The sequence below is a fragment of the Lupinus angustifolius genome, chromosome LG07, assembly GCF_001865875.1.
Source record: "Lupinus angustifolius cultivar Tanjil chromosome LG07, LupAngTanjil_v1.0, whole genome shotgun sequence".
Classification (NCBI taxonomy): domain Eukaryota; kingdom Viridiplantae; phylum Streptophyta; class Magnoliopsida; order Fabales; family Fabaceae; genus Lupinus; species Lupinus angustifolius.
The window spans coordinates 17011335-17025593 of NC_032015.1; the positions used below are offsets into that span (position 1 = coordinate 17011335).

Here is a 14259-nt window from a genome sequence, read left to right on the forward strand (position 1 = left end):
ATACAGCCTCACTTGTTGACCAGCAGACCGAGATACAACTTCAACTTCAGAGACTCCAGTCTCTCGTGAAAAATTACGAACGATTTGACATGTAGATTTACGTTGATTTTCTTTGATCACCTTTGTTAATTCTTTGCAATATACATGTCCTGCCATAACCATGTTAGAGGCTTCATTTCGATGTTCATTGAACCATTCATTTAGCCTGTAAGAGCTCTTGATCCTTTCAAAACACCGTTAATGCATTCAGCAAGATTGGTAGTCATGTGGCCATATCGTCTCCCTCCATCATATGTCTGACTCTATTTCTCTTTTGGAATCTGGTCCAACCATGCAGCAGCCCTTGAATTTTTTTGACGCAACGAATTCAACATTCGCTCGAACCGTGGTCGCATCAACTCATAACCTAGATAATAAATACAAACATATTAATATCCATAAAATAACAATATTTTTAAAATTAAAAAATATAAATAGGACATACCCATTTCTACAACTTTGTCTTTTAGATCAGAATCACGTAATTCCTTATTGAAATTACTAGCTACATGACGAATACAATAAACTGATTGTGCACTAGACCATCCTGTCAACTCACTTCGGAGTGCAGCTAATAAACCTGTCCCCCTATCTGATATGATACACATGTTTTCTTGAGGGGTAACATACGTTTTAAAAAAACCATTCCCAAGCTTCTTTTGTCTTTCCTTCAACAATGACAAATGCAACTGAAAATACACGTCTGTTTCCATCTTGTGAACTTGCTATTAGCAATGTTCCAGTATATTTCCCAGTCAAAAATGTACCATCCACTTGGAGGATTGGTTTACAATAACCAAACCCTTCAATACATGGTTTGAAAGCCCAAAATATTTTATCGAGAATGATTCGACTTGGGGGGAGGAGAATAAATGAAAAACTCCCCCTCCATTGCCGATTTAGGGGGGAGGAGAATAAAAAAAATAAAATAACGGAAATCGGCAACCCTGTTGCCGATTAAGGAGAAAACTACACCATATTCGTAATATTTTAAAAAAGGTGCACCAAGACCGTAATTTTTCGGTCAAGGTGCACCAACAAAGTAAATTTTCCCTTCCAGTACTTGATCCATATTCACTACAAGTTGGGATCCTTTCCGGTACGAGACATTCTAGTACTAGAATGTGATGTCCATGTTCATTTGTTGTTTTAAAAAATAATTTAAAATCTGAACCGTTTAAATTTCTTAAGTGTCATGTCTCATTATCTTTTCCACTACCAGATAGGATCCAGATTCACTACAAGTTGAGATCATCTCTAATACTAGATAGTCCAGTACTACAATGTGAAGCCCAAATTCATTTGTTGTTTTAAAAAATATTTTAATAAAAAATAATTTAAAATCTGAACCGTTTAAATTTTTTAAGTGTTATGTGTCATTATCTCTTCCAGTACTGGAGATGATCCAGATTCACTACGAGTTAGGATCCTCTTCAATACTGGAATGTGAGGTTGAGATTCATTTGTTGATTTAAAAATTATTTTAGCCAAAAATAATTTAAAATCTGAAGTGATTAAATTTTTAAGTGTCATGTGTCATTATCTCTTCCAGTAGTTGAGAGGATTTAGATTCACTACGAGTTGGACTCTTTAGTACTCGACAGTCCAATATTGAAATGTGAGTTGAGATTCATTTATTGTTTTAAAAAAATAATTCAAAATCTGAATTGTTTAAATTTCTTAAATGTCATGTGTCATTATCTCTTCTAGTACTGGAGAGGATCCAGATTCACTACAAACTGTGATCCTCTCGAGTACTAGACAGCCCAATACTACACAGTCAAGTACTAGAATGTGATGACCAAATCCATTTGTTATTTTAAAAACATAATTTCAGTCCAAAATAATTTAAAATCTAAACCGTTAAAATTTCTTAAGTGTCATGTATCATTGTTTCTATCAGTATCGGGTATGATCCAGATTCCGTATAAGTTGAGATCTTCCTAAATACTGGATAGTCTAGTAGTGGAATATGAAGTCCAAATTCATTTGTTGTTTAAAAATATATTTTAATAAAAAATAATTTAAAATCTGAACCGTTTAAATTTCTTAAGTGTCATGTGTCATTATCTCTTCGAGTATTGTAGAGGATCCAGATTCACTACAAGTTGGGATCCTCTTTCCAGTACTAGACAATCTAGTATTGGAATGTGATTTCCAAATTCATTTGTTGTTTTAAAAAAATTATTTTAATAAAAAATAATTTAAAATCCAAACCATTAAAATTTCGTAAGTGTCATGCCTTATTATCTCTTCGAGTACCGGGTAGGATCCAAATTCAATGGGAGTTGAGATCCTCCTCATTACTAGATAGTCAAGTACTGGAATATGAAGTCCAAATTCATTTTTTGTTTAAAAAAAATATTGTAATAAAAGATAATTTAAAATCTAAACCGTTTAAATTTCTTAAGTTCATGTGTCATTATTTCTTCTAGTACTAGAGAGGATCCAGATTCACTACAAGTTGGGATAATCTCCACTAGTGAACAGTTAAGTACTAGAATGTCAAGCGCAGATTCATTTGATGTTTTAAAAAGATATTTTAATAAAAAATAATTTAAAATCTGAACTGTTTAAATTTCTTAAGTGCCATGTATCATTATCTCTTCGGGTACTGGAGAGGATCCAAATTCACTACAAGTTGGGATCCTCTCCACTACTGGACAGTCCAGTATTGGAATGTGAGGCACGTATTCAATTGATGTTTTAAAATAAATATTAATTAAAATTAATTTAAAATATGATTCGTTTAAATTTCTTAAGTGACATGTGTCATCATCTGTTCAAGTACTAGAGAGGATCCAAATTCACTACCAGATGAGACCCTCTCCAGTACTGGATAGTTAGTTACTTGACAGTCCAGTAGTGGAATGTGAGGCCGAGATTCATTTGTTGTTTTAGAAAGAATATTTTAATAAAAAATAATTTAAAATCTGAACTGTTTAAATTTCTTAAGTGTCATGTGTCATTATCTTTTCCAGTATTAGAGAGGATTCTGAATCACTACAAGTTGGGATCCTCTCCACTACTGAACAGTTGAGTACTAGAATGTGAGACCCATATTCATTTGATGTTTTTAGAAAAATATTTTAATTAAAAATAATTTAAAATATGAAGCATTTAAATTTCTTAAGTGTCATTATCTCTTCGAGTACGAGAGAGGACACAGATTCACTACGAATGAGACTCTTTACTACTACACAGTCCAATACTAGAATGTGAGGGCCACATTCATTTGTTGTTTTAAAAAAAATATTATAAGAAAAAATAATTTAAAATCTGAACTGTTTAAATTTCTTAAGTGCCAAATCACTATCTCTTCTAGTACTGAAGAGGATCCAGATTCACTACGAGTTGGAATCCTCTCCAATAGTGGACAATCCGGTACTGGAATGTGAAAACGAGATTCATTTGTTGTTTTAAAAAATAATTTAAAAACTGAATCATATAAATTTCTTAAGTGTCATGTGTCATTAAGTCTTCTAGTACTAAAGATGATACAGATTTACTACGAGTTGAGATCCTCTCTAGTACTGGAATGTGATGCCCAAATTTATTTGTTATTTAAAAAAACATTAATGAAAATTAATTTAATATCTGAACCGTTTAAATTTCTTAAGTATGTCTCATTTTCTCATCCAGTACTTGACATGATCGAGATTCTTATACTACAATGGTCATAAATAATTTTGATATGTGATAAATAGAAAAACTCTGCAACCACTAACACTAACTCCCATAAGTACTTTGCCATTAAGAATGGCAACGGGGCGGGTCGGAGTCGGGTTTGCACATACCCAAATCTGAAATTCAAAACCCGAACCCAAACTCAACGAGGTTGAAAATAAAAATATCATACCCGAACCCAAAAAAAACCCGAAAATTATAATGCATTAAAAAAATATGATATTATTTTCGTGTAATTTTTCACTAAGATTTCTATTTTCTCTTGTATTATTTCATTTCTTTTATGTTTGAGGATCCAATAGTGTGTAGAGTAAAATTAAAAATTAAAAACAATGGGTACATGATAGAAATCTCAATTTTAAATTGAATTACATTACTTTGCGGCGAGTTTGGGTTAGGGTTTTTGATATACCAAACCTGAACCCGAACCCAAAATTTAAACCGGATAAAACCCGAACCCAATCATATCAGGTTTTCCCCATTAAATTCGGGTTTGGTTCGGGTGGTACCCACAAGTTCGATTTTTATTGTCATCCCTATTTGCCCCATTCATTTCAAAATTTAAACTTTCACATTGTTTTTCTCTAAACTCTTTATAATTAACCATTTTTTTGTACTATCAATGATATTTCATCACCTGAACTAATCTCTTTTGAGATTTGTGACTGTCTCTTCCAACAAGGAAATTTAGCAAGGAGTTACACCATTAGACTAATGACTTGTTAGTCTATAATTAACCCTTTGCTTTTTTGTAAACTTTCATTAATTATAACAGTATTAAAATTTTAGTGAACAATTTGCTTTTCTCCTTAAGTATCAGCGTAAAAACTTATTACTTATTCAAAGATAAATATATACATCAATGATGTAATAGTTTTTATATCATGAGTGTATCCTCCACGATTTATTTTTAGTCATTATTGACTATTGAGTAAATTAATACGAATGAATCATGTGTAATGTACTAACAATGTATAAATCTTTATAATGTCAGGACAAAAATATTAACTCTAAATTCAAAACTATTGGTTTTACATCTCCCTTGTGTGAGATAATGTGACATATAAAACTATCATTATTTCTCAAACCAAAACTAGTGTATTACTAGTGTAGAACGAAACATCATATAGACACTCTACAAAAGAAAGTTATTTTTATCAAATAAAATTTAAATTTTTGAAGTGTTATAAAGAAGAAATCATTTCTTTCTCTTGTCTTCTTTTACCACTTCTTCATATTCTATCTACTCCAACTACAATTTATCTATTTATTTATTTAATTTTTGTCCAATAAATCTATTATTTTCAAACTAACTCATGTGTATAATTTATATTCTTTTCATTTTTAATTCATCATTCTTATAATTATTTCTCACTTTTATTATGGTGGATAATGAAATGTCACTATATTATCTAACTAAATAGTGAATGATATAATAACTATGTATGAATATCTTAAAAGAATCTACTTCTGAATTTTTCATGTTAGCCAGCCCAAAAGTAATGAAGTGTTTAAGATATTTCATTTTAGTAGATACAGTTTTTTTTAATGGAATTATATACTTGGAACACTCTAATTATGAAACTCATACTAATTTAGTCAGTCTAATTTTAACATTATGACTAATGATTCTGGTTAGATGATTAGTTCCATTTAATTTGAGAGTTCATGTTGGAGCTTGATTTGTTGAAAGTCATTAGTAAAAAACTCTCAAGTCCCATGTAGAAGAATTTTGAAAAAAACAACTCCCAAGTCCCACATTTAAGAGATGGAGAACTTGAAACACATGTTACAAATAGAAACATTCTCCCCTCATAATAACTCACACAAAGTTGAATGTATTTCATTCAACTTTTTCTTTCTCCGTCATATTTTTCGTCGATGCATTTCTGTCAAACTTCTTCCCCTTTCTTTCCATGACACTAAGAAAGCAACCATATTGGTACAAGTAACCATATTTTACAAGTAACCATATTTTACAAGTAGTCATATTGTGGACATTTCAAAAATTGACAGTAGTAGTTAGATTATAAGAAAAGAATTGGCAGTAATAGCAATATTGTTGGGGGTGTATTCGAGATATGAGTTGTTTATCCTGAGGACGAATTGATAATTTGCTTACACATTTTGGGCAATATCACGAAACATCTCGAAGAAAGCAACCTGATCGTAAATCAACTAATGACTATTATTTCATGTCATTTAAAATTATTGTAAGATACAATAATAACAGTTCCAAATGAGTTATCTTCTACAAAATCTTTGGAAATTGAGGCACAAAATATTCATTTCCTTCACCTCAATAATGGAATCATCTTTGTCCATATGTTGTGTTGGCGTACAAACAACTCTTTTCTTTCTTTCTCAATTTGTTGTCTTATAATAAATACTATATTGGACCCAATTACCCATAGTTAAGGAAACATGACCTTTGTGAATTCCATCCACCAATCTCAGCATGAAGAATCCACATCCTTTGAACTTAAAATTCTAGAAATGGAATCTTATGTTATTATCCATGTCCCATACCAATTAAAATATGTCTTTCAATTAAATAGAAAAGTCATAAGAGCAATATTATATTACTTGGTGTAATATTATTGAAAAGAGACAAATAAAGATTAGGTTTTATTGGGACAAAAGATGTCTTTCAAAATTCTCACCCATCAAGCTATTAAAAATATTTATTAATAGGAAATCATAACTTTCATGGGATGTTCCTCAATTGCAGGTTCAATAACTTCCACAAATCAGAGAAGTAGTGGAATCCAAAAAAGATAGATATACGCAGCCTTATCATTGCATTAATTATGTGTAATACAATTATCAGATTTTTATGCAGGCCACTTCCTCATGAAAACCATTTCACCAACCATAGTGAGAAGTATAATCTTCTCATGCCACCATAAGAAAGATTATATGGTACACTTAATGTAATATATGACTAGGCTTAAGAAATCAGTTGACCAAACCTAACCACAATAGACTAGGCTTGACCAATAAAATAAGCCAAATCAATAGCATATCAACTAAGCAATTGAACTTAACCTTGTTCATTTCCTACAAAATCATTTGACAACCACATTGAGGTGGACTAAAAGCAACACTTACTAAATACTGAAGCAAAACAAAAATGTTTTCCTTCCAAAAGAAATGATCCAACACATCCATTGACCTTTAAATTCTATGCCATCAAGCTATTTAAACAATTCACTATTACCAACCAGAACCATAGCTATGATCATGCAAAGAACCATTACTCAATTACAGCAGATTCAGCATAAAATTGGAAAAATCATTAAGTCCTGCAACTGCAGTTGAGACCAGAAAAGCTCAGTCCAGTCAAAATAAGTCCCATACATGACTATCAATTTTACTTCTTGCAGCTTCCACAAGCAACACAAACCCATACAATACCATGTTACCAACCACATGATCCATTTAAATCTCATGCAGCCACTAATAAGAATTACTCAAAAGAAAGAGATTATCTAGGCCACACTAAGCTTGACCAATAAAATGAAGCCAAACCAAATAGCACATTGTCTAAGCACTTGACCCGCTCATCTCCTACAAACTATCGATTCCGGATCCTCTCCAGTACTAGAGACCGGAGAGTCCAGTACTCGGTAGTGATACTGACATATGGTACAAAGAAAGTTTTTAGTGTCCATATTTTTGTTTTATTTTAAAATTAAATAATTGCAAATTCTTCACCTTCATTCTCTTCATATTCCGCCACTCGAGATGATGTTAATTCCAAACTATCATCTTCCTAGCCACTTTATTAAAGAAATAATGTAACTACGAAAAAAAGGCTACTATGTAACTATGAAATAATGTACTCGAGATCCTTTCCAGTACCGGAGGGTCTACTATAGAGCCCAAATTATGACATGTGTTACCATTTTTTAATGGTTCAGATCTGCATTTATTTTTTAATTAAAAATTTGTAAATATTCTCTTCCCATCACATTCCATTACCGAGATGATTCTAATTCGAAAAAATAACATGTAATTATGAAAAAAAAATTGGCAAACCGCAGAGAAGAACCATGAACCGCCTAAATTAACCATTCCATGTCTTGAAGCAAAGGAAAAATTAGCAAAAACATAAATTTAGAATTGGAAACAAAACAAAAGGAGTAATTAAGTTGCGAGTAAATATTATTACCATTCAATGTGTAAAAGCATAAATAGCAGTGGAAATATAAACCAAAAGTGCAGAAGAAACCAAAACAACCATAGCAGCAACAGCATTAGAAGCAGATTTACTCCCACACGATAACACTCCCAACCTAATCTCAATCACATTCACCATTGATAGCACTAAGAACAAACACCCCATCACAGATCCAATTGCAGAACCTAACATTCCAAATCTAAGTACCTTCAAATTAATATGAGCCCTAAACGCATCATCAACATCTTTCGTGTTAAGTAAATTAAGCGCGAGTTTAAGTCCCTGAGCAATCAATGAAGAGAATAAGAAGAAGCTGAAAGATACAACCTCGAATACTAGAAGCTTCTGAGCGACGGCGATGTCGGCGTCGCAGGAGGAGCGGTTTTCGAGGCTGCGTTGGCCGGGAGTGGTGAGGGAGAGGCCGACGAAGACGGCGATGGTGAAGAGAGAGTTGACGTTGACGAGGCCGTCGAGGGCGGTGACGTGGACACTGGTGGTGGATGATGATGATGGAGGAGGAACCGCCATTGTTGTACGGTGATGTTGCTTTTGGTTATTTTCTGATCTGTTTATTTAAGAAAAAAGAATGAGTTTCAAATTCATAACTAAGAAATTTAAATAATAAATAAAGAGAGAAAGTGTGTGAGGAGAAAGATCCTCTTGTCCCACGGGAAAGAATTCAGAAAGAGTTGGAGGGTTTGGTTATATTGAAAGGAGAGATACGAGGAAAAGTTTAAGGATTCGATTATGAGTAGGTACATTTGTTGTAATAGATAGTCACGAATACTTTGTTAGTACCCAATAGTTGTACTTGGTTGAGTAAAATAAAAATATATTGAAGTAGAAAGATTTATGTGAAGATTAAACAATAAATAAGATCTTGAGAACACATAATATTTTAATTTTAATTAAATTTAATATTAAATGATAGTATCAAAAACTATAAAATATATTTTTGTGTTTAGATATTACATGACGTGTTATATATTTTCACATAAATTTTTCTCTATAGTGAAGTTAAAAGTTTAACTATTATTTTTTTCATTAATGACGATAGATGGTTTATGGAGCATACACTTAAGTTATGTTTGGTTTAGGAATGAAAGTGAAAGGAAAGAAAATGGAAGGAAAGAGAGTTAAATGAAATAATAGTAGTAGAAAATAAGATGATAATTTTATTGTTTGATATGATTGAAAATCAAAGGAAAGTGAGAGAAAAGAAAAAAACATTTATACATAATGTATTGAAAACGACAAAAGTGTCCTTATTATATATATAATTATGTAGCATATCTAATTTTTAAATTTTAAATTACATAACTAAATAATTTATTTTTAATAATATTAATTAATATTTTTTAAGTAAATATAAACTAAGTTTAATATAACAATATTTGTTTATAAAATTCAAAGAAAATTATTAACATCCTACCTACATCTTCTTCTCACTAATGTGTCTAAAAGAAAATATAACTCATATTTTACAATCACTTATATATTTTTAATCATTTCACTTCCACATATTTGCATTTTTGTCTTTCTAATTTATTTATTATTTGTTACTTTGTTGATTATTTTAAGTAATACTATTTTTTCTTTTCACTCCATCTTTTAGCATACATAATGACTATTTTTTTGTGAACTCAAAAACAACATAAATAAAATTAAGTTAACTAATTTCACATAAAGATCAATATAAACAAAGAAATTTGCTACATTTTATCTATTTTCACCTAGGTTATTGTTCTTTCAATTTATGATGGAAGGACAAATTTAGAATTTTGATGATTTTCCTTCATTCCTTAATTTTCTTCCTAACTTAGAGAGGAAAATTTTATATGGGACCCATACATATTTTTTTTTCCTCCCTATTTAATATTGGAACAAAATGGTGGAAAGAAATTTCTTCATTTTGTTTTTCTTTCCTCTTGCTTTCGATGCAATCAAACATAGTGTTAATCAATAGAAAATGTGCTGCCCGAATGAAATGGGTTGGAGATGCTTTTCTTTCGTAGCGGCATCAAAATGATGAAACAAAACGACAAGGAGTATTATTGTGAAGTGACGTGTATGACCACCATTCCTAAAATAAGAAGGAAAGATGGAAGAAAATATTATTTTTTCAGGAAACATTAATCACACACTTAGTAACATAATTTTGAACACACCGAAAATTAAATCGGTGGAACAGTTGTAATAAAATAAGAGAAAATGATACATTGACACTAGTTTTTTATATTATCGTTATATTATTTGTCATTTATTTTTAATCATAATTGATTTTCAATAAAAATAATATAAATGAATAATAAATAATATATTAATTATATATAAATATTTATTTTGGTGTATATATTATAGTAATAAAATAATTATATATGATATATGTTAAAGTGGTCAATCCAACAATACCTATTTAAATGGGAAAATATCGGATATATATTAGATTCCAACGTTTAATAATTTTAATATTTGAGTTGTATTTTAAATAATAATATTTATATTATAAATTAATTATATTTATTATCTATACTATATAAACTAAAACTTGAAATAATTTCTCTATGGTGTAATTTTCATTTCCTATTTTGTCCTTCACATTATTTAATTTTTACAAAAAACTATATAATCCTAAGCAACCACCACCAATACATTAATTAACCACATATCTCACATTACATTAAACATTATCATAAACACAAAAAATATAATATAAAGTACACCGAACACAACAGATACATTCTAATTCAAAAAAATGAAATATATAAAAATTGAATATGTAATATCACACAATATTCGCCGGCAGGCACGAAGTGCCTGTACACACTAGTAATATATAATATATATCATATAATCTATATTTAATTTAATTAGCAAATCGCCTATTCTATAAGCATGTTGAATGTACACAAAGACTATTTAAACAGAAAACTCATTTGTTATTGTTTTCTCATCCCAGTCTAACACCTGTATAATTGACTCTTCTATGGTAATTTTTCCAATCTATTCAATCTTATGCAAATTCGGAATTCAATTATCCAATAAGTTTTTTTATTAGGAATAAAAGTAAGGATTTAATTTATTAGGGTCGAAGATATTAATTGCACCTAGGAAGCTTTTTGTAAAGTCATTTCTAATTGTACCTATTTACAATTGTTCAAACTAACACTACTAGTTAAATTAAATTGATTAATTAATGAATTTCTTCAAATGAATTAATCGATGATTAATTTTGGGATTTTTGATTAAGAACTTAGACTTTATTAGAGCAATCTATTCTATGCGTAAAAAACATATATTTATGTAAAAATAAATAATATTTATTTAGTTTAATCCGTACAGTAATTATATACTTTTAATATTATAAAAAAATAGCATTTATTTATTTAATTTCTTTTGACCAAACACGAGCAACATAAAAAGTGACACTTGTAATACAAATGATGTTATCTCATTTGATTGTGGTAGAATTCTAGGAGAACTAAAGAACAATATAACTTCTCAATAATGCATGATAAGTATTAAGTAGGGAGTGGAGGTTTTTTCCTCTTAGATGGGTATAGGTTCTTATAGACATTCATAAGAATGGCAACATTTTTATGAATATCAGTTTTGACTATGTGTATAAACAAAGAATAAGAGTTATTGAACATACAACACAAACAACATCAACCCAATCATGAAAGTAAATAAACTGACCTAAGCATTAAAGATCAAGACATCCACACCATCCCAATCATGACCAAGATGGAGCCAAGCTATAAGAGTATCGAGTCTCAAGTTATTTCCTCATCAAATACAGTGTTGCTTGGTTCACAAGAAAACCAGATTTAGATTGTTTATCTGTTAAGTTAGTTTAAGTATGTTAAGTTAGTTTTCTTCCTTTTTTTAACATGTGCTGATTTTCTTATTGGTAAGTTAGGAAGTTAGTTATATTAGTTTCTTTCTTCTTTGCATCTATATAAAGAGATGCTTTTGGTTTCTATAATCATTAAGAAAGATGAACATTGTAATCCATATTCAAATCAATCAATAAAGAAAGTCATGAGGTATTTTTCTACTTTCTGTAATATGATATCATAGCCTTCTTTTTGAAGGTTCTGGTTACCTTTTGCTGCACATTTTTCTTTCCTGTTCACTCATCTCATTCCTTCCCCTGCCTATTCAATTTTCTTCAATCCAAGTCAACAATCAAATGGCAGAAAGTATTGAGCAAGAAAGGGATCAACAAGCTGCTCAAAATCACGACTATGATATACAAAGCCCTTATTACTTACATCTGGAGAAAGTCCAGGAACAGTCCTAGTTTCTCCCCCTTTGGATGGAACAAACTACCAATCCTGGAGTAGAGCCATGAGAAGAGCATTACTTTCAAAGAAGAAATTCAAGTTCTTGGATGGTTCAATATCAACACCACACAGATCAGATCCTAACTTTGACATATGGGAACGTTGCAATATAATGGTGATCTCTTGGACGAGAAGAAGTTTAACACCTCAAATATCTCAAAGCACAGTGTATATTGAGGGTGCAAAAGAGTTATGGCATGACCTGAGAGAAAGATTCTCGAAGGGTGACTATTTCAGATTCTCCAACCTACTGCAAGAACTCCATTCAATCAAGCAGGATGACATAAGCATTTCTAGCTACTACACTGATTTAAAGACACTATGAGATGAGCTTGAATCAATAAGGCCTATCCCTTCTTGTGTATGTAAATTTAGATGCAGATGTATTTTGGCTAGCAAGAACAGGGAATATCGTGACACATAATATGTGGTATGCTTTCTTGAGGGAGTGAATGAAGAGTTCAATACAACAAGATCTCAAATCCTTATGATAGAACCATTTCCTAGCATGAATAAGGCATTTGCATTACTCATACAACAAGAAGGACAATTAGCTGGAGAGACTCCACAAAACTCCAAGGTTCTCTCTAACTCAGCAAACAACAAACAACAAGTAAATCAAGATGATCAAAGGCAGAATTGGAAACCAAGAATCAACAATACAAGAGGAGGAATTGCACAAGGTAGAGGTAACACAAGAAGTTTTAATGCTGGAAGAAGCAATGCAATTAAAATTTGCACTTACTGTGGTAAAGAAAGACATACAGTGGAAACATGCTACTTCAAGCATAGTTTCCCACCAAATTACCAGCAAGGAAATCAAAGACAAACCAATACAACAATCAACAATGCTACTACTATTGACAACAAAGAACTAGTGGAGCCTCAAATGACAGAAATCAGCTCTTTAGGATTCAACTTTGTCCCAAGAGAGTATGCACAATTATCATCACTTCTCCATAATATAGGACCTGGCAAGGATGATCACAACATTAACCAACTAAGCATGTACCTAAAACCAGTGGCTGAACCTCAAGACATCACTAGTAGCAGGGACACCACAGGTAACACATCCTTTTGGATCCTTGACACATGGGCCACAAATCATGTGTGTCCTGACTTAAATAAATTTGACATTTACCATTCTATCAAGCCTATCATTGTAAACATGCCAAACGGTTCAACCACATTGGCAAGGCTCTCTGGCTCTATTAGTCTTTCTGATACTTTAGTATTGCATAATGTATTATACATACTTGACTTCAAATTTAACTTGATTTCCATTCATAAGTTGGAAAATCCTATGCATTGTGCTCTAACTTTTGATGGCTTGAAATATTCTATTCAGGATACAATTACTTAAAAGATGATTGGATATGTTGAAGTTAAAAATGGGTTGTATGTTTTTAGGAGAAAGTTAAAAAATGCTACTGTTTTAGGACACAATGTAAATGCTTTTCATGTTAATTCTGACTTTGACTTGTGACACTATAGAATGGGACATCCATGATCTAATGTTTTGAGTTCTATCTGCAAGCAATAACGTTTTTTTCATTTTAATTCTGCATCAGAATGTGATTTTTGTCACTCTGGAAAACAAGCTAGGCTAGCATTTTATAATAGAATGCATAAGAGCCTCAACATCTTTGATTTACTTCACATGGACATATGGGGTCCTTTGGCCACCCCATCCATTTATGGACATAGGTACTTCCTCACTATTATGGATGATCACTCTAGGCATACCTGGTTGTTCTTAATGAGGACCAAAGCTGAGGCTAGAAAATTGGTACAAGTTTGTTACAATGGTTCAAACTCAATTTGATAAAAGAGTGAAAGTGATTAGAACTGATAATGACTCTAAATTTAATATGCCACAATCCTTTAAGGATTTTGGCATGTTGCACCAAACCTCTTGTTTGGAAACTCCACAGCAAAATTCTGTTGTGGAAAGAAATCATAGGCATCTCCTTAATGTCACTAGGACATTACTATTCCAAT

At 31.2% G+C, this 14259-nt stretch overlaps 1 protein-coding gene across 1 annotated transcript; it reads right to left on the reverse strand.

Moving 5' to 3' along the window:
* Window positions 7873–8566, reverse strand: LOC109352503. The gene has a single exon (XM_019594510.1). The coding sequence runs from the start codon at window positions 8435–8437 to the stop codon at window positions 7904–7906; it is 534 nt and encodes a 177-aa protein (XP_019450055.1). The 5' UTR covers window positions 8438–8566; the 3' UTR covers window positions 7873–7903.

Excerpts from the sequence above, each read along its gene's own strand:
- LOC109352503 (XM_019594510.1), bottom strand. The coding sequence starts at position 8,437 with ATGGCGGTTCCTCCTCCATCATCATCATCCACCACCAGTGTCCACGTC.